Source organism: Myotis yumanensis, unplaced genomic scaffold (assembly GCF_028538775.1).
Source record: "Myotis yumanensis isolate MYYU_CA2020_CCGP unplaced genomic scaffold, mMyoYum1.0.hap1 SCAF_6, whole genome shotgun sequence".
Taxonomy (NCBI): domain Eukaryota; kingdom Metazoa; phylum Chordata; class Mammalia; order Chiroptera; family Vespertilionidae; genus Myotis; species Myotis yumanensis.
In genome coordinates, this window is record NW_027223757.1 from 82,160,492 (window position 1) to 82,182,161 (window position 21,670).

General features: G+C 44.1%; 1 protein-coding gene across 4 annotated transcripts in view; it reads left to right on the forward strand.

The window, feature by feature from the left end:
* CLIC5 (chloride intracellular channel 5) overlaps positions 1-11,317 on the forward strand; it is a 188,881-nt gene extending 177,564 nt beyond the window's left edge. For all 4 annotated transcript variants that reach the window (XM_070418484.1, XM_070418482.1, XM_070418481.1 and 1 more), the window contains 2 exons: positions 427-611; positions 6,600-11,317. In XM_070418484.1, coding sequence (XP_070274585.1) covers positions 427-611; positions 6,600-6,767 — 353 coding nt within the window. In that variant the 3' untranslated portion in view covers positions 6,768-11,317. The remainder of the gene's footprint in view (positions 1-426; positions 612-6,599) is intronic.
* Positions 11,318-21,670: the final 10,353 nt, after the last annotated feature.

Below are 21,670 nucleotides of genomic sequence, written 5' to 3' on the forward strand. Positions count from 1 at the left end.
TATATAAAGGTATGTGGGTTAATTGTGGAATATTGGGAAAATAGACATACACAAGAAAGGATAATGAAAGTTGACTACTGGTACATTTGTGAAGATAAGCACTAAGCTCTGATCTATATGCCAATGATTGCATATCTATCTATCTATCTATCTATCTCTCTCTCTCTCTCTCTCTCTCTATCACCTATCTGTCTATATTTTTAAAAAGGATTAGCTGAGTGTCTACTGTTTGTCAAGGTCTCCTTTTTTAGGCCACTTGATACTCTTCTGCATGGTGCTAATGGCCGCCAGGTATTTGTATTGTTCAGGGAGCTGGTAGTGTGATGAGGGGAACCGGATTCAGGATAAAGCCACTTTACTGTGAAGACTGTGGCTGTAACCAGTGGCAAGGATGACTAAAGGACTTATTTTGCTGTCCCACGCCAGCCCTTGAGAGAGGCCTGAACAAGGCACTGAAGAAACTGGATGACTACCTGAGCACCCCTCTGCCAGAGGAGATCGATGCCAACACTTGTGGGGACGATGACAAGGGGTCCCGGCGCAAGTTCCTGGATGGGGATGAGCTGACCCTGGCCGACTGCAATCTGTTGCCCAAACTCCACGTGGTCAAGGTAAGAGACCTCTACCCTCAAGTGCTGGCCAGATCCAACTCCATCTTAGGCTGGGGTTACCTGTGTCGTTAAGTCAAGGGCAGTGCCGCCTGCTGGGTGAGAAGTCACATGAATAGGGACCCCAAGCCAGTCCTCACTGAGCGCTGGCTGTATAGCCTCCCTGTCTAGTTCAGTGTTCACCCATAGATTGCTTATTTCTAGGGTTGTTGGGAGAATAACATGCATGAAGTGCATGTTATTGTAAGGACTCGAAATATAATAGCTACTATTGCGTTATCATAGATAGTTATACAAAGTCGTGTCACTCCAAAGGCCTCTTCCTTGCCTCTTCCTCACAGGTTTCCACTGGCTACACCCCCACATCTGTATTAAATGTGCTCACATGTGTATGTTTTCTCTGTGCACAGACCCACCTTCTCATTCCCGCTAGCAACCCCTTAGGGTGGCAGGCGACCTCTTCCTCCTCGATCAGTTGAAGGGATGGAGGTTGCAAGAAGGGACATCATTGTTTTACTATTTTACTTTCTGACCACCTTTGACAGGCAGTGTAATCCTTTCCTAAAAGAATCTTAGGATCTGTGAGGTGGAAAGAAGGGAATTCTGAGGTTATCCCATACAATGTCTCTTCCCAAACTGGGCCACTTTCTGTGCATCCGTAACAGCTGTGACAGGCTCCTGTGCATCTGTGGTCTCACACTTCTGATGATGAAGAGCCCTCTGCCTCACAAGCCAGCCCCACCACTTTGGACGACTCAGATGATTAAAACAGCCTTCCAAGTGGCCCCTTGCCATCCGTTATTCTCTGGAACAACAAGGGGCAGGGCTGTTCTTTTCATCTCATTTGAAGACAGCAGTGTGTCCCCCAAACTTCTCTAAACTAACACTTCTCACATCCTTTTTTGACCCTGTCAGCCGGGAGAAAAATGCAATGGGGTCGAATTAGACTCTTCTCTATTTGTACACGTGTTTTTGTCTTATTGTCTCAGACAATAAGCTCTGTGACATAGGGCCTTCTCCAAGCATGATGATGGGCATATAGTGACGGCCCTTTAAGAAATACTCATTGATCAATTGTTTTATCATCTAGTTGTGTCCTTATGATACTCAGTGTCTGTCTACCTCTCACTGAGAAGAATCAGCTTCAGTCGTTGATCAGCTGGATATCTGCTTGTCTTTTCCAGCTGAGGTCCTGGGCTAGATATGCAGGCTTCTCTCCAGCCTGCTTCAGTTGAAATCACTCAGCTGGGTGTGCACTGGTGTTCCCATGGGCTCGGCCTGAGCTGAGCCTGGGAGGGAATCATGCACAGCAGTGCTGATGGGCTGGGCAGATACAACCTATTCATAGGAAGACACTTTGGGTTCAGGGCCAAGCCAATGATCAATGGTGAGTCCAGCCAAGCAACATCTCTTTGAAGTTATTAAGTAGCACATGCCCCACTCCACCCCAAAACATCCTTTATTCTCTTTTCCTGAAGAGCAAGTGACGCCATTTGGGGTGATCTGACTCCAGTTCAGTCATACTGTGACATAGTGATGCAATGGAAAGGCCTCCATTCTAGGAGTCAGGAGGCCCAAGTTCTGGTCTTATATCTACTACCAACTGGCAGCATGAGCTGGGGCAGGTCATTTACTCTTTTTGGAAGTCATTTTTCTCTTGCCTAAAAGAATAGATATGGATTCCATTCCTCCTCTCTTCTTCTTCTTCTCTCTCTTCCCTCCTTCCTTCTCTCTCACTCACACATGTGCTGACTACCCACTCGAGAATCGCTTGCTGAATAAGGTAAACAAACGGCTCTCCCAGGCCCTGTGCTTTATCCTATAATTTCTTCAGCTCCTCCCAGCCCTGAAAGACTGTTACGTCCCTGTCCTTGGAAGAAGTTCAGTGAGTGGCTCACTGGGAGAGGCTGGGATCAGAGGAGGATGGCCTGCGAGGGACAAAGGCTGGGCCTCACCTCCCGTCTCCTCGGATTTCTGCTGATCCAGCTTATCAGATCCCAGAGACCTGGCAAACCTCTGAAGTGTAGAAAGAGCGAAGGGGAGCCAAGTCAGGCCTCCAGCTTGGCTTCTGACGCCAAAACTTAATCTGGGCTGTGGGAGCTAACTGTTTTCATATGAAAGAGCAAATTCAGAACATGAGCCTAGAAGTCCCTGCAAACGTCAGAGCTTCCTGTGCGAATCTCACCCTCTCACTCTTATGTGCACTCCTCTCTCTCTCTATCTCTCTCTCTCTTTCCCCCCTTACCTCCCTTTCCCCCTTCCTCCCTCCTGGCTCTCTTCCAGGTTCATCTTCATCCATGGAAGCCAAGTGGCTCTGGCCCAGGTGCTCACTGAGTGCCTGGTTTGAACTCTCATTGTCTGGCTCCCTTCTAGGTCTCATCTCCTCAAGTGAAGCCAACACCCAAGGAAACAGCCAGTTTTGTGACGAAGGCGGGCACACGATTCAGGCAGGCAGGACATGGTGGGCCTTTCATAGCCTCCGCTGGGCCCTCGCCGGGGGCTGTGATCTGTCCAGCTCTTGCAGCAAACAGGAATATATTTTCATACATTGCATTTCTTCTGTTTTCAAGCTCATAGTATATCCTTGAAAAGCTTGAGGGTAAATTCCAGCATGGAGAGGCCTGAGGCCGCTCTATCCATCAGTTAGTAACCCACCATTCCTGCATTTGCTCCTTAGCCAAGACAGCCTCTTCCAAAGGCTTGTGGGCAAACCCAGGGCCCTTCGCTTGCAGGGAGCAGAGACCAAGGAGAACTGGTGGTGGGCGCTGGCCCCAGCGTTCCCTCTTGGTGGGTGTCGTGCTGAAGGCTCTGGTTCCACTGCCTTTCCTTATTAGCCACACTTGAGCTGGACAGAGCAGGGAGGGGGTGCCTTCTTCGGTAACTACACCAAACCGGTCATTTTAACTGAGAGATTTTAATGTAAGAAGGTAGTAAGTACTGAAGAACTAGGAAGACAAAACGAACAAGGAAGTTGTACCTTTGGGAGGCAGCTACTACCCCCAGGGCAGGAGGCACAAATGGAAGAGGTTGGAATTATTAAAACGTAGAGACTTTGATGAGGGGCCCTGGACCTCTGAGGTGGGGAGCTGCTTAGCTAATGCTGGGAGGCCAAGTTCAGAGAATGGCTGGTGAGACTGGGACCGAACTTCTGCAGCGGGGTCACTGTTGGGTGCTGGCCTTTCTGAGCTGCTGTGATGACACAGGGTCCGTGTGCTGGCAAAACAGCAAACTGGATGCAGCTGCTGTTATAGGAGCAAACAAGACTGGCATGAACAGGAAGCCAATAGGAAGAGGCACTTCCTTCTGCCCTCCTCCACCATCACAGGCTTTATCTCTAGCGCCCCCTATTGGTAGAGCCTAACAGGGAGTCGCAGGCAAAGCAGAGGTGTGATTTGAGCAGTCTTAGCCCCAGCATCACAAAGAAGCAAACACAAGGGTGGGTTTGTAGAAAAGCAACAAGAGTGGCATAACCAAAGAGAGCTATTCCTTTATCATTTACACAGGGCTGAGTGGCAAAGTGGAGAGAACTGTAGATTAGAAAGCAGGGACTAGAATAAATCTTAGTGATTACTCTGCAATATTGGTTGAATTAATTATTTTCCTGTGTCACATTGTGTAAGCCACCAAATCTCTGGTGGCTTCAGTTTGCTCATTGCTAAGTCTTTAAAATTAAGTGATTTGATAACATATGACACGAACCACATTTTGATGCTGGGATAGCTGGGGATGGTAAAGATGAAATAGAACTGTTTATGGAATCCCTGCTTATTTAACCTTTTACTTTTCTCATCTGCAGAATGGGACATAATACACTCTGCCCTATACTTATTTAGAGATTTAAGTAGCTTGCAGAGTGCTCATAGCAGTGTCTGGAGCAGAGCACATGGGAAATAAGTGTTTGTTATTGTGGTTACTCTTACCAAGAGCATTGTTGAGATTATAGAGAGGCACAGAAATGAAGAAGTTGTGGTTCCTGTCCTGCTCACACCTAGGGAAGTGAGAAAGAGAGAGACACTAAAACAGTGACTGTGATTCAGAGTAGAACAGATCTCAGTGTTGTAATGGAAGTTCAAAACCAATGTAGGAGAATGGAGGGGAAATGACTCCTTGGAAATACGGTATCTATGAGGCTGAGCCTTTCATGCAATGGGTTGTCATTGTTTGCCACTCAGCACAGCTTTCCGGGGAACCCTGCACATCACTGGCAGCAAAATGAGGGTGAAAGCCCAGGCTGGCTGATCTGGGGGTTCTCTGAGTGGGGAGATCCTGACCACTGGCCCTTGTCTAAGAAAGGAAGGGAAGGAGTCAAAGAGGTGCTTTAGGAGAGAGAGAGAGGTGACCTGTGCTATCCCCACCCCAGCCCTTGTGGGGCTAGAGGAAGGACCAGCTAATGTGCAGGCCCTGGTGCCAGTGAACATAAAGTATTCAGAACTTCCAGACATTGCCAACACGGCGTTAAACCAAGAGCATGAGGCCCATATGACCACACAGGTCACATGTCTGTGAAGCCCCCCCTGGCTTGTGAGACCTGAGAAAAGAGACGACCTTGCCCCTACCTATGAAGGAATGCATGCACATGGGTGAAAGGTGGGACTCAATGAATTATAATAGTATGTCATGTTTCTTGAACACTGAGTCCGAGTCAGCCACCCCTCCAAGCATTTATGTGTGTTAACTAAATTTATGTGTCTCTACAGTTCTCTCCACTTTGCCACTCAGCCCCATGCAAGACCAGTCCTATTACTACCTCTATTTTAGAGATAAAGAAAGTGGGGCTCAGAGAGGTTAGGTAACTAGTCCAAGGTCACACAGCTGTTAAGTAGTGGAGTCAGGATTGCAGATTCAGTCAGTTGGGATCCAGAACCCATGCTTTTAACCACTATGCAACTCTCAACACAGACACCACTTCCCTGAATGCCCAAGTTCCTGGCCCCCAGTGTGGCAAAGTAGAGAGAGAACAGAAATTGCTTTGTTCACTCTCATATCATACCTGGAACCTAGATATACATTCAATATGTAACTTACTTTTTATGTTTTTACTGGAGGCCGGGCACACGAAATTTGTGCACTCCAGGGAGGGGGGTCCCTCAGCACTCCTCGCAGTCCAGGAGCCCTCAGAGAATGTATGACTGACAGCTTAGGCCCGCTCCTTGCTCAGTCCCGATTGGCTGAACCCCAGCAGCAAGATAAGCTGCCAGTCGGAGTGTCTGCCCCCTGGTGGTCAGTGCACATCATGGCGAGTGGTTGAGTGGCCTTAGCATATCATTAACATATTACACTTTGATTGGTTGAACGGACGACCGGATGACAGGACACTCAGCATATTAGGCTTTTATTATGTAGGATTCCCTTCTATAAATAAGGATGCTTATGTAAAATAAAATGGATATGGAAACATAGAAAACAATTTGATTATAATTCTGTCAATGAGACATGACCACTGGTAATACATTGGCACATACACTTCTAGTCGTCATACATATTTCTCCAAATATCTTGAACTTTAAACTTAATGATCTACCTGGAAGAGTTCTCCAGGTCACTGGAATTCCCGCTGCAGCATCATTGTTACTGGCTGCCTGGGACACCACTGCCTTTATGTATGATAATGTGTTCATCCAGTCATATGTTGCTGGACATCTGTGTTGTGTACCATTCTTTTTTTTGCCATTCCAAACAGTCCTGTAATCACATATGTGTAGCTAAATCTTTGTGTACATCTATGATTATTTCCTAAGGAAAATCCCTAGAAGCAGAATCACTAGGCCAAAGGGAAAATTATATTAACTTGAGAAATATAAAATAAAATAATGCAAACCAAGATCAAATACAGAGGCAGCACTGGCCCCTTGCATCACACACACTTTGCTGCTGGTCCAGTGTGATGCATAGGGGTGTCGGGAGGGGGGGTTTGTTGTGCGCACATCCTGGGTCGCACCCTAACACCTCCTCAATGACTTGCTTCCTGCTCTCACACCATCTCTGTTGTAGATTGTGGCCAAGAAATACCGCAACTACGACTTCCCGGCAGAGATGACAGGCCTGTGGCGGTACCTCAAGAACGCCTACGCCCGGGACGAATTCACCAACACCTGTGCCGCTGACTCAGAGATCGAGCTGGCCTACGCCGACGTCGCCAAGCGCCTCAGCCGATCCTGAGCACGGCCACCTCGGCCACCTCGCCCCGTCACTGCTGCAGAACTCAGCTTCTCCCAAAGGACTCCTCTTCACAGACCCCCCTCCAGTTTGCCTCGGGACACATCCTTAATGGTCAGGCCACGCCTTGCTGGCATCATTCGAACTCCAGCATGCCATCTTAGTGAAGGTCTGCGCCAACCCATCTGATCACACAGGACTCCGCAAGCAGAAATGCTAGACATAGTCAAGCTCTCAGCCTTTGGGTTCCGCCTGGGTTCAGCGTATTTGGGGTCAGTGTTGCAGAACCCACATACGGGATTGTCACTGGCCCCTTCTGCCAATATCAAAATATCTCCTCAGATGCATTAGAAACATGCAACGCCCTGTTCTCTTCCTTCCTCCTCTTGGTCGGTAACTCCAAGGCCAAGTACAAATACCATCTTAGTTCTTATTACATAAAGATCCCCTGCTCTTAGGGGGTCGGAGAGAGTGAATGGAGAGGGACCGAGCAGGCTGTGGATTTTGACATCTGGAAGACACACCTGGCGTCACTCACTACTTCCTGACATTCCTGGACACCGAAGGCCAGACTGGAAAACCACTTCAGGCCCAGTCTCGGTTCGCTGCAGTGCTCTGCCGGTCACAACGCCATCGCGCCTGGCTGACACCGACCTCCGTGTTTATGCTATCCAGGCCTTGCCAGGAAAGGAAATTGGCATCAATTCCAAACTGGGGGCACAGGGATGGGGCGGGGAGGGGAGCAGTGTTGATGCCAAAAGGCCCTCGGGGGTCTACCAGCCACGGGGTTGCTTGCTTAGGGGTAGTTGCTTCCTTGCAGGGTACATACCTGGGTTTGACTCTGTTTATCTTCGAGTGAATATTCGTCTGTGAGAAAGTAGATGAGCGTGGGAGGTGGAGGGATGAGTGAAGATTTAAAAAATCCTTTATGACGCTCAATGTTCCCTGGAAATTTTGAAGACAGGTCTTCTCTCTCATAAGCTAAGTCTTGAACTGATGTTGTCATGTAACTAGCAGCCTTATAGCAAGAACCCAAGTATTGGCCAAAAATGACTTTGCAGGCTCTTCAGGTTGTTCCTGGGTACGGGTCTGCTACCTGGGGGCTCGCAGGCAGCCGCTCCAGGCTGACCCAGCCGCAGCCTCCCCTGGGAGAGAGTCACAATGAGGTGGTGGCATGGTCATGGAACCTTAGGAAGAAAGTCCTTGAGCTTTTCTGACTGGGAAACCATGCGGTTTGAGCTTGAAAAAAAACAGGTGTGCCCATGTGGGTTAATGTTCCTACCACCTGACTCAACGACCCGATGAACAAAAGGAAACTCTTTTTTAGATAATATTGCTCTCCTAAGTCCTTCTTCTGGAGTTTCGCCTCCTTAAAACCTTACCCTGCTTGAGTATGGTGACCAGTGCAGAGGAAACTAAGAGAAATGAACTAATCATCAGCTCCCTCTCCCAGGAACGCCTGTGTGAGGAAATCCACCGCCACAGACCCTCACCGTCAACAATCCTCCCTTCTGTGTTGCCTGCCGGTGGAGAGTGAGGTTCCCACATGCCGGAAAGCCCCAGGACTTGGCTCATTGCTCAGGGAGGGCAGGACAGCATGGGTCCTCGCCGTACAAACACCAACAAATTCCAGCCCAAGCAACCCCCGGAACTAGCTATGTCCAGGGATCTCAGGAGAAAAAGGGGACCCCTTGATCAGAGCAGAGGGGAGGAAACGGGGTCTCCTTCAGCCCCCTGAGGAAGAGGAAATTGCTCAGTAGGACGTTTTATAAGCCTGAGAGTTTGGAAAAAGCAGAATGAGTTGATTCATTTCCACCTCTAAAGGGTCCTTTCCACAATTCCCTGGAAACTTGTCTCTCCCCGCTCCAAGGTGTTTAAAAAGGAGACATGGTGAGGAAATAGTCCTTTTGCCATAAGGGAAAGCCCGCAACTGGCCTTCTGGGGGATGAAAGCTTGAATGATCCCAGGAGGCCTTTTCATTAGTGTGAAATCCTTCCCCACCTTCGCAGCTCAGGCCACGACCCTAAAGGCAGCCTGCTTTCCTGAGCCCCTCCGTGGCGCTGTTCTAGAAGCATATTCGGGGAACAGAGAAAACAGGGAGCCCAGGCGGGCCAGCTGCCCCGGAGGTGTTGGCACCCACTAACACCCCTGACTGGATACTCAGAATTCCAACAACTGGCAAGTCTGTAAAAGCAGTTTTTAAAAACAAACAAGCCAAACCAAATCAATATTATTGTTTCTAGATGTTCCTTCTGTGGCTGACTCAGTTTTACATAAATAACACTAATAGGCACTGGGTGGGGGCCATTATGATTAATTATAACCATTTAAAAGAGGGGGAGGAGTTAGAGATGGAAAGAGACTTGATTCAGGAATATCTTTTTATTTCAACATTAGATTATTATATAATGCAACTATTGACTTAGAGATTGAAGGTCTTATGGCCAGATTTATCAGAGTATTTTAAAATAATAATAATTAGTATTACCTTCTGATTATTTTTTTTCAAAAGAGATTTTTCTTCAGCCTTCTGAGGCGAGGCCATCACCTTGTCATATACACAGCAAATCATCTCCCAGCAAGTGTGGTAGGCTCTTAGGTGTCGCCAGGATGAACTCACGGAGTCTCGGAGGTTTGCAGTATGGTCCTACACTCCAGAGTTTTAAGACAGGAGGCAACCCTTGTCATGGGTCCCGAACGAACATTGCTTCCGCAGAAAGCATTTCAGTGGCCCAAAAAGGGTTGAAATCCTATTTGTTTGTTTTTTAATTTATCTCCTGTGACTTTCACATAACTTTTGTGTGTGTGTGTGTGTGTGTGTGTGTGTGTGTGTGTGTGAGGGGCAGAGACAGAAACAGTCAAATTCAATGACTGTGTTGAATTTACCCACCTACTCAGCACTGCCTACCTCTCAGGTTGGCCCAGAGTGAAGATGTTGGGTAAGATTTTAATAACTCTGAAAAGTGAGCTGGGTAAGTAAAATCTTGACTGATCCAGAGCATAGTTCCTTCTATCGTTGGCCTTCATCTCTTGACAAAGGCAGTCAAATAATTGCCCGACAATTCAGAATCACAGGCACGAGTAGGAGGCTCTTGTTTGAAACGAGGGATACAGCTCCCTGGCACGAAACTAATGCCTAGAAAAGTAAAAAACACTCCATCGGTTCCTTTGGCCACGGGATCTGAGACTAGGCTCAGCTTTCCAGGACACAGTGCTGTCCTTTGTGTCCACTTCTCCTGCTGTGGGGGCCAGTGAAGATCTTTAATTTTCATTAGAAAAACCATATTTTCTAGCATTTGTCAAATGAAGCAACAGAAGCTCTTCACCACACCAGTGCCCGTCAGCCACTTTGCCAACAGACAATACAAAGCATCATAGAGTTGTCACAAAGTGATCACACCTGGAAAAGACCCAGAAGATCCAAGAGTCCCGGGAAAGTCTGGAAAAATAAAAGTAAAAGGGAGGCGGAGTCAGGAAGGTGCATGTCTGTCTATACGAGTTTCTCATCCTGAGAAACCAGTGGGAGTCTGAACCTAAACTTAATTGGCCCAGAAGCAGCAGGTAGCCGGGAGGGGCTGTGAGTCTCAGCCCTGTTCCTACTGCCCAGGAGCCATCTTGGAGCAGAGCGGATTAAAAGGACAGAGTCTCTGACTTTGGAAAGGTGAAGCATGAACTCATAGTTAAACTTCAGTCCACGGTTCCCAAGGGATCACTGGCTTAGTTTTGTGTCTGACATGAAAGAGAATCTTAAGCAATAGACAGAGAGATGTGCACGCAAAGCACCCTGGTTCCGATGTCGGGAACACTGAGGGGTCACAGCACTGGCCTTGGGCCCCTTCTGCACACAAGGCTTATTGTCTTCTGTTCATTGCTCTTCAGCCCTCAAACCAAACAGCAGGTGCCGCCTCAGGGAGGCATGTTCCTCTCCCTTTGTCAATATTCTCCTCTCAGCTTAGTTTCAGGACCCTTTCATTTCATAATTAGGTATGATTCAGGTGTGCACCATTTTATTTAATATTACTGAAGGAAATAGATCCAAACCTTCCCTCCCCGACCAAACATAAAATAAAAGATGGCCTCACGAGAGGGTTTGGGCTAATCTGTGTGTCTATAAAAATCATCTGTTTTATGGCAAAACATAGTTTTAAGGAACCAGTTATCTACAGTATATTTTATGTAGCCTGAGATTTCACAATCTTGACTGTGCATATATTTAAAACATAAAATGCCCAGCTGATGTTTGAATTTGTCTTACTTTCCTGACCACCTGGTTGTCCCATTTGATAAGCTGGAGAGTTAACTAATTTAGCAGAAGATGCCTAGATTTTAGGAAAGGACAAACATCTCATGTAATAAAGACACTTGATTTTCTCAAGACCTTTAACTGTGGTGATAAAATAACAGGACTTGCTTTCCAGCCTTAATGAATGTAAAATGCCTTTTAATGACGATATTGCTGAATGTTTTCCTCATATGAACCGGTTATAAATTTGTTTTCCAGTCTCGATTGGTATTGATTGATTCAAATAAAGTTGGTTTATTTTCAAATATTACCAAGGAATCATCAGACTTCTTACTTAAGGTGGGGAGTTCCTGTGCTGTTTTGAATGACAAGTATGAAATACTTCTTTTTTTCAAAATAAAGGTTTTCTTTTTTATTTTTTATTATAAAAGAACATACAAACTTATGGTTATAAAATAAATTAAAAAAAAACAAAATATGTTCATTCTCCTTAAGAATTAAAAACAGATAAGGAAAGACGGAAGAAGAAAGGGAAAAGCAAAAAGCTTGTGCCAGCCATACAAAAACGAATTTTTATTTTAGCAAGGCTAAAATTCTATCATAGTACATGGCTAGGTAAAAAAATATATATATATTCTGATGTTCCTTCATGTTTCTCATTTCAACTTCCTGTCTGCATTGTAGACCCTGGGGGTAGGCTTATAGAGACAGTCCGGGAGTGATGTAAGAAATACATGAAAATGCCCTCTCGGCATTTCCGGCCTGAGATTCCCACCTTAGCACCACATCACTGACTCTGGATTAAGGACCCGAGAGTCTTCAGCCAGTTTCCCCTGAAGTCAGCCTAACCCCTATAAGGACCTCTGGGAGCATTCACATTGCTCGAAGTTGCGAAGGTCCTGCCAGTCCCTGTGTCCTCCCTGCTGTCTCAGAACCTAGCTTCTCATCATCTGGGACAGGAAGAAGCACCTGGCGCAGGGGACAAGTCCTGGTGGGAGAGGCAGCCTCTCGCGGGTGTAGCAGATGCTGTCACTGGTCACCTCTCTATCCTGACCACCCCTGTCTCCCTCCAGCAGAGCTCTGATTGGTTGGAGTCCATCTCCCCTGCCTCCCCACTTCCCTCCTGACCACCCTCTCCATATGCTTATGTGACTCAGGTGAGTGCATTTCCAGGCCCATTTCCAGGGGTGAATCATGAACGGTCTGAGCCCTTCCTCGGGCTGTGGTTGGTTTCTGAGTGGGCGCTTGACCAAGTTCCACCCAGTATTGTGAGGGAATATTTGCTCAGGAACTTCTTGTTCTTAAGAAAGTGGCTCCTGCCCAGCTGATGTGGTTCAGTGGTTGCACGTCAAACTATGAACGAGAACAAGCATGTCAAACTCAAAGGCTAACACGGGCCAAATAAACAAGGTTTAAGTTTATGTGGCTGCAAAAAAACAAAAGCTGCAATTTTCATAGAAATGTAGGTTTATTTCAATAGAGACATGCTGAATACAAAGGGCTGAAATAAATGAGTAAGCAACATAAAATAATACATTTTAATAAAAATTGATATTTTTCCTTGAACATTAACTTACCAGACACTGAATAACTGCACAAATTAATACGCGTAACACAAATAAACCTGTTTTTCTTGTTTACTGAAAGTGAAATATTTCCTCTTGTGCACACCAAACAAGTCAGTCCAAGACTAATGATGTGGCAATTGGCTGCTAAAATATTCACTGCTGGTATTAGTGGAGAGAAATGGTGCGCCTGTGAGTAAGGTGCATAAGGGAAATGAATACAACATGATCATAGTAATCAGACATTAGCAAATGTTGTAGTTCCTTATTAATAACTAGTGCCCAGGTGCACAGATTCGTGCAGATTGAAAGGAAATTAACTAGAAGATAGCCAGTGAAGCGGGACTGGGCGAGAGGGGCAGGACAAGCCCTGGAGCCAACCTCCAGCAGTCCCTTCCAAGGGCGTCTGTGGAGTGAGTGTGGTTCCTCAGGCCGGTGGAGTCCCTCAGCCTAGCCTGCAGGGATCAGACCCAAAACCAGCTCTCCGACATCCCCCAAGGGGAACTGGATTGCAAGAAGGCGGTTCTCGGGTAATGCACCCTGAATCATGTTCCCGCCTCTCTGGTTCCTGGGTGCATCACCTGAGAATCACGGCTCTGAAGTCACCGCAGTTCGGCAGCTCCTGCATTGAGCATCTGCCCTCTGGTGGTCATTGCATGTCATAGCTACTGGTTGGATGGTCGCTTAGCCTTTTATATATATAGATTATGTACAACAGGATATTGTAAAAATTAAGTTAAGAAATTTTTATTAAAACATTTCTTACATACCATTATATTGGCTGGGCCGCAAAAATATTTGTTGTGGGCTGCATGTGGCCTGCGGGTCACGAGTTTGACGTGCTTGAACTAGAAGATCACGGTTTGATTCCTGGTCAGGTCACTTGCCTGGGTTGAGGGCTCCATCTCCAGTAGGGGGCATGCAGGAGCAGCCAATCAATGATTCTGATCATTGGAGTTTCTGTCTCTCTCTCCTCTCCCTTCCTCTCTGAAATCAATAAATTAATAAAAATAAATTTAAAGAAAGAAAGTGATTCATTAAGTCGATCCTGTGGGAGGCCTGCAACTGCTGGCCCTCTGGAGATCATGATAGGCAAGCCTTGGGGTAAGGCAATACCTGCAAATGGCAGCAAGAATGGAGAGCCGGGGTCATGGATGGGACCACTGAGCTGCTGCATCAGCAGACTCCGAAACCGGTTCTAATTCTGTATTTCCGGTTCTGTAATAGATTCCAGGTTGTTTGAGAGTGGTTTAGTTTAGTTTATTATTATGATTATGAATGGCCGAAGGCATCCTAAGTGGCATATTAGCTAAGTTGTTGTGATTAACCTATTAGGTAATCATATTGCTCACTCAGGAAGTGTCCATGTTTCCACTGTTTGAATGCAGAGGGTCTGCTCTACAGGCTGACCTAGGTGGGCTGCACAGGAGACGGCATCTCTCTGTGTCTGTACTATGATGAAACCTATGGCATATGAGTGGCAATGACCATGAACTGAGTCCTGTTCCAGAGAAGCTTCCAGAAAGTGAACTTGGAAGTGAGAATATTTCATTATACTCAAAGGTGTTGTGAGCTGTGCCTCTCTCTTTTTTTAAAATTAAATCTTTATTGTTCAGATTATTACAGTTGTTCCTCTCCCCCTCCCCATAGTTCCCCTCCACCCGGTTCCCACCCCACCCTCTGTCCTTACCCCCACCCCCCACTGTCCTCATTCATACGTGTACGATTTTTGTCCAGTCTCTTCCTGCACCCCACCCCCACCCCTTTCCCCCCGAGTGTCTCTTTTATTTTTCTGTCTAGTAGCGGAAGTCCTCAGAGTCCCCAGTAAGTTTTACCTTTCGGGAAAAGGCATGGGGTATCAGACTGGAGAGGTAGGAAACTCAGGATTGAAGAAAACAAAGAGGTCAGAATTCCAACCATGTGCCCATCATTAAACTTCTATGTGACCTTGAATAGGCCCCTTTCTGGGCCTCCATTTCCCCAAGGCAGTCATTGAGGTCCCTTGCCGATGAGATGATGAGATTCCTGATGAAGAATAGTTATTGTTCATAAAGGTTTATTTAGAGTGAAATGGCATTTCAACTAATTGGAATTCATTCTGTTGGAAGGTCTCACGCTGGTCTTTAATAGAAAAAAGGTGATCACCAGGAAATACATGAATATTAAGAATTGGGAGACTTTTCTCTTTTACAGTAAATTTCAGGCTACCTTGGAGTCAGTTCACACCCATATCAGCCCCTTATCTTTCTAGTCTACGCCCAGTGAAATCCACAGCTACATGCAATGAAAATGAATGTGGGGCCCTGCAGTTAAGTTGGTTAAATTGCAATTATTTATGTAGAAAATAAAGCAGACTCAAATTTTGGGAAGATTTTAAATGAAAGGTATGGATGTTATTTTTAAAGTTTGAGTTTAACCCTTCTTTAGCTAGAATAGCTCAATGCCCAAATCATCTTATTTCCGAGTTTATATAGGACTTGGAGTCTAAACTGCACAAGGTACATAATACAGACATGGTGACAGAAACCAGCTTGGAATCAAGTACTCTCCTTCCTGTGGAGCGGCGCCTGGTTGCACATCATTTTGTATTGACCTGGAATTGTTCCTGTGTTAGCCACTCCCCACCACCCTCTCCCCAATTAAAAACTCGGCTCCTTTAAGGGATGGATGTAGGTTATCCAGTGCTGTGCCAGGTCTCACCTTGGCTAGCACTCAGCAAATATTAGATGCTCGAAAATATTTATCATGGTTGGCTGGAGAGGGCATGAGACAGTATTCTGGATTTCTGGGTTCACCTCAGATCTCACTCTTCCTTTCCCCAAAGTCCCTGACACCCACTGCACCTTGTTTCTGAAAATGGAGTGATAACAGAGAGCCAAGGAGAAAAACGGGCACTTGTGTTAGTTAAATATGTTTCTAATATACTTCTGAAGCATGGATGGTTCTAAAACAGTCCATACAGCATGTTTCTGTCTGTCTGAAAAGATGAAAAGCTGCCCAGTGCTCATTGGATCACATGGTTGTGATTAGGTAATGATTTAGTTAGTTTCCCAAGTTGGCCACAAAATTCTGCTTAGATTGGGTGTAATATCAAAAAAAAATGGATTAGAAACTTTGAGATGAGGATGGCTCTAGTCTTAGAATTATCTGGCTAAATAAGGATTAAACAAATCTATCTTTTTCTTCCTGAATATATATGTTCTTTAGAGAGAATTGAGAAAATACAGAGAAGCAAAAAGGAAGACATTAAAGACTACCTGTAATCCTTACACCCAAAGGTAACCACTATTAATTTGTAAATAATTACATTTCTAGGCTTTTGACAGCTGTTATTGAGAACTGACACCAATGTACTTTCCTGCCTCTATGTTAAACAATTATGGGTCAATGATATTTTCCTATTTTGTGCCAAACAATGCTGGAGCCAGACAACAATAACTTATTACTTACTCCAGAAAATCCTTGCTTATTTATGAGGACCAACAGATTGCTCAACAATATTTGCTTCAAGACCTTACCTTCCAGTGCCCAACAATGCAAAGCCCACTGTGCCAAAAATTGCCCAACCCCAACCAGTCCCTACGTGGTAAGACCTACCTCAGCTCTGGCCTCGAAACCCTATAAATATTCTCCCTCAGTTTTGCTCTTCAGAAATACTACCAAGGCTTTGTCAGGAAGGTGTTCTTTATTGAAATAAAACCGATAAACTTCCCTTTTCTTGATCAGCGAGTTTCTCTAGTGTGTGTGTTTTTTTGGTAATTGTCAGCTAACATTCTACATCCTGTTTTTAATGTTTTTCACTCATATATCATGAACACATTTCCTTGCCTTTTTTTCATCTGTAACATCATTCTTATGTACCATAATAAATGTAACCAGTTCCCTATTATTTGGTCTTTAGGATATTTCTGATTTCTTACAACAATGCCATAATGAGGTACTAAGAAGCTAGATTCTCCATTCTCACTATTTCCCCTCAGAATAGGTTTCTGGAGATGAAATGGCTAGTAAATAAAAAAAATTGCACATTTTAAGTCTCCTGATCTATATTGCTAAATGTGCTTCCAGATGAGCCCAACTTTTCTCTTACCAGAGTGCTTATTTTCTTACATCACTGCCAGCATTGGGTTTTATCATTTTTTCAATTCTTCTTAGTTTTGTATGTGCAGTAGACCTGATGGTTATGCGCTTGTTGAGGCTCTCTCCTGGGCGCGAAATTCCACTTTCTTTACTGTCTTCAGGTTTTGTCTCTCGCAGAGGGCAGCGTGCTAGCTTCCTCCTCTGCAGCGCAGCTACTGTGTGTCCATGAGCTGCCACATCACGGAAGGAGTTGACGATAAACTGGTTCTTGGGGCAGTTGTTCCCCTTTGGGCTTCTTGGTATATTTCTAAGTTGAAGAAGAAATGTAGAATGTCTCCTTTAAATAAAACATGAGAAAATTTAAAGAGATAAAAATCTTTAGGCCACACTAGAATTGCCATCCTAGATCAAACCCAGAGTATATATCCTGTCAGTAGAGTCTCAATATTAGGAACATATTATGGGAAGGTATGTACGTGCGTGGGGGGAGGAGTACTTTCTGGCTTATAGATTTGGAAACATTAGTTTTGGACTTACGAAGAATTATTTTCTATCAGAAATTTCCACCAGAAACTCTCACAATTCATGGAGCTCTTGGCCTTCAGAGTAAGGTCAGCCCCGTCCTTAGGGAAGATGAGTATGCATAAAGTAAAGAGAGAGAAAAAATGGCAACTTGGCAGGCACTGCAGTGGGATTTGTGGAAGTGTGTAGGGGAAGGGAAGTAAGAGAACCTGAAATGCTAAATCTGTATTTCTAGGGTAATGATCTCCAAAGTACTGTGGCCTCTAAAATAAGACCTCAGAGACAGGCACATTTTCAGTCTTCAGTGGTAGTTTAAATAATGGGGAAAGGAGACTTTCTATTCTCCTGGAACCAAAGGACTTTTGGGACATGGTGGTCTTCGATCTTTTCTTTTGCCCCCTCCACACCCTCCTGCATCCCCCAACTCCTTGAGTATCACCATGTGTCTGTGATTCTCCGAGAAGTTCTCAAAAATCAAATCAAGATGGCCCTGCCCATCTGGCCCTAATGTATCAAAATGCCATATAACCTGAAAATAAAAGCTAGGAGAAAGGTGATGAATGTGAAAGAGCATGAGATTCTAACTGAACCACTACATAGTACAGACTGCAACAGTTCCAAGTTCAACATCCAAGAGAGACATGGAGCCCAACAGCTATCATGCGGTTATTTAATTCTAGAAAAGGGAACTATATGAGTGTGTTGAGGGGGGTAATGAAAGGAGCAGTTAAAATGTAAATTGCCCACGAGAGACTATTTTAAAATGCTGTTTGGAGTACCTTGCAAGAAGCTCCAAAGTCAATAATAAAAGACCCTATAAATGCATCAAGGCAGAAAGCCAAGTAGATGATCAGTGAGATCACTTGACCCAGAACTGCACCGGGGGGGGTGAAATGGAGACAATATGAAGAGGCAGTTCTTTTCCTTTTCAACGCTGTAAAAATGAAGAAAGATAATGTGGACACCCCCACTTCCTCTTTTGAAAAACATTGTCATAAATATGGACACAAACACAAATAGACTTAATGAACTGAGGGCAACGGATGCCAACAAGAGGTATCCTGAGGGAAAAGCCAACTGGGTAAAATTCATGGTTAAAAGATGGGAATAAGCATCCCTGGGAGGGGCTATAACATACGCCATACAGGCAGTAACACAGTCCCAGCTGCACCCACAGAATTTCGATTCTCTGAGATATTGGCCCAAGGCTACTGTGTCCAAAAGACCAGCCAAATGCTGTGCTTCCTCAGGAAAGGCCTTGGCATGACACAGAAAGCTTTGCTTTTCCTGGTGTCAAACCAGGGAGTGGGCATGCCTGTCTGCGGTTCTGATTGCCAAATGCCAGAGATTATCAACGGTGGTGATCGCCACCATGTTGAAGGCCTATCCTGGGTCTTCTGGTGCTAAATGGAATGTATTTGCATGATCTCAAATTCTTTTCATAATTTAAAAATTTTTTCAATTACAGTTGACATTCAGTATTATATTAAAGGTGAAAGGGTTAAGAAGTACAAATTGGCATTATCCCAAATTCTTACAACATTCGCATAATGCATACCACTTTTTCATTTACAGAATGGGACTCTGAGGCCCACAGCAGTTAAGCAAATTGCTCATGTTCACAAGCCAGTAGGAGTTAGGATTTCTACCTAAAAGACTGATACCAAGGCTTAAAGGTGAGGAAGATAGACTGAAACAGAAAATAGTTTACTTTAATCAGAGGGGCAGAACTGTAATAAGATCAAACTCAAAGTAATGAAAAGCTTGTGAGTTGATCACCAGGTATAAGAGTGAGCCAGGTGACACATAGTATGGGAAACCCTGAAACAGCTAAAATTAAAGTACAAATTGCTTAATAATGGGTCTTGGAAACTGTTCTGTATAAGTACATAAAGAGCTTTCTCAGTTGTTGATTTTATAAGGGCACAGTTTTCATCATATGGATGTACCTTTATTTGTAAAAATATTTAGTTAAAAAGCATGCACACAATACAAAGCAATCATGCAGTTCAAGAAGCATTACAATAAAAAGCCTGTGACCTTTAGGCTGCAAACATTCTCACCCGTTCCCCAAAGGCCCCCACTGCTAACAGTTTCTTGTATTTACTTCCAGAAAATTTCTATGTGTACACACACACATCACATTGCACATATATGTTCTTGTTTTGTGAGAATATAGGATATGTGGGTGTATATGCATGTGTCATATGTATTTCATAAAAAATAGGAGGGCAGGTTTTTTTTTTTATCTTGCATTTTTTTTTTTTACTGAATATATCTTGGGGAGCTTTTTGTGTGAATTCATGTTTCACATTCTTTGTAACATCTGTATAGTGTTTCATTGTGTGAATGTAACTCAATTCACTCAGCCAGTCTTTGTTTAATAGACATTTAAGGCCATTTCCAGTCTTCTGCTTTTGAAATAATACTGCAGTAAACCATCCTTGCAGGTGATTTTCTTTTTTAAAAAAACATTTTTATTTATTTCAGGGAGGAAGGGAGAGGGAGAGAGAGATAGAAACATCAGTGATGAGAGAGAATCATCTGTTGGCTGCCTCCTGCATGCCCTGCACTGGGGATTGAGCCCACAACCTGGGCATGCGCCCTGACCAGGAATCAAACCGTGACCTCAGGTTCAGAGATCGATGCTCAACCATTGAGCCATGCTGGCTGGGTTGCAGATGATTTTTAATGTGTGAGAGCAAATATTTGCAGGATAAGTTTCTGGTATGATTATCAGATTCCAGAAAAAAAATGTTCATTTTTATTGTAATTTTAAATAGTAAATGCATTCAAATGGTTTACAAATTAAAATAGCTTAACAAAATAAATATCGGAAAGTTTCACCACCCACACCCCTGATCATTATACTTCCTTCACCATCTGTAAACAAAGATTATATTAGTTTTTGTGAATCCTTCCAGATTATTCTTTATTCAGTTGCAAGAAATAAAAATTATATTTTATCCCCTCTGTTCTCATCCCAAGAGTACATACTGCATACATTCTTCTATATCTTACTTTTTTTTTGCTTAATGTATATTACAGATCTTTCCATAAATGAAGTAGGGTTCATCCCCTTTATTTTTACAGCTGCATACCACTTTATATTGTAGATATTTTATAACTTAATTAGTTCTCTTTTGATAGACACTAAAATTATTTCTATATATTTGCCACTGGAAACAATGAGTAAATGTATACATAACTCATTTTGCACTTATATGAATAGATATATGAAAATGCAGATGGTATGCTACCATTTGTATAAAGAATGCAAAGCTGAATTATATATCTGTGTTTGTGGGGAACTTTTAATAATTCCTTGGAAGGATAAACAAAAAGCTAATAATGTTTCTTGTTAGGAAGGATGGGAACCGAATGGAAGGGAGCAAGATAGGAAGGAGGTTTTTCTCTGAACATCTTTTTATGTTTTATTATTTGAATCATGAATCTGCTACAAGGCTATATGCCTATTTAAAAAATTATGTAATATGTGTCAAGATCTGTTTATGACATGTTCAGATGAATTCATGGGGGTTATTGTTTTAACCTCTAGGATCTTGGAGCAAAGTTATAATTGGCCGTCATGCTTCTCTTCCAAATCCATCCCTTGGTTCTCCACCTGGCTTGTAACACAACCACCAGCATCAGTGTCCACACATTTTCTTTCCCCGGTGATTAATTTAATGTTTCTAGCATTATCCCCTTTTCCTGAAACCCTAGCGACAATGGGAATCCCAGTTAACAGACCCTTCCTGCAGAATTAAATTAAGGAACTTGATCAATAGAAAGTACCCCCTATCATACAGAGACCCCACATTAGGTGAGGAGACCTGTGGCTGCCTTGGTTTGCAAAGCCCATTCAAGGGCCCACGTGTGAAAACAGACCACACACGGCTTTGTGCTTCAGGCCCCAGGGATCCCTCAGGACTGAACCTGTGAAGCTGATTTCACTTCAGTCCCCTTCTCTGACTGCTGCTTCTGTGAATACCCAGGAGTCTCCAACTACTTGCACCTTCTGAGAACCTAAAGTCTGATGTTGTCTTCTTAATGTTTCTTTAACCATGCACCCTCTACAACAAGTCATGCTATAACAAGAAGGAGGCATCAGTGGAATTCTAGCCATTAAGCTTCGTAGATCACTTTTTACACTTCTTCAAATCCCCCCCGCTCCCGCCCCGCTTCAAGAGTCCTCGCAGTGACAATTAGGTCCCCAGGGGCTTCCCTGCCCCTCTGGCTAACGGCTCCCTTCTATATTTGTATTATATTTCTATTACACATGAGTTTATTGTACATTATATTACATCATATAAGTTATCTCTTTTTAGAATGAGAACAAAATACATAAAAAAGCCATTGGCCCTTTTAGTGGGTGAACTCAAAGTTCAGGTGACCATAGATACAAGACCCCACAGCATTCCAGGTATTCTTAGGATAAATGATATGGATAGTAACTTTGCTATTTTACATATCCATATGTTATGGGTTGAATT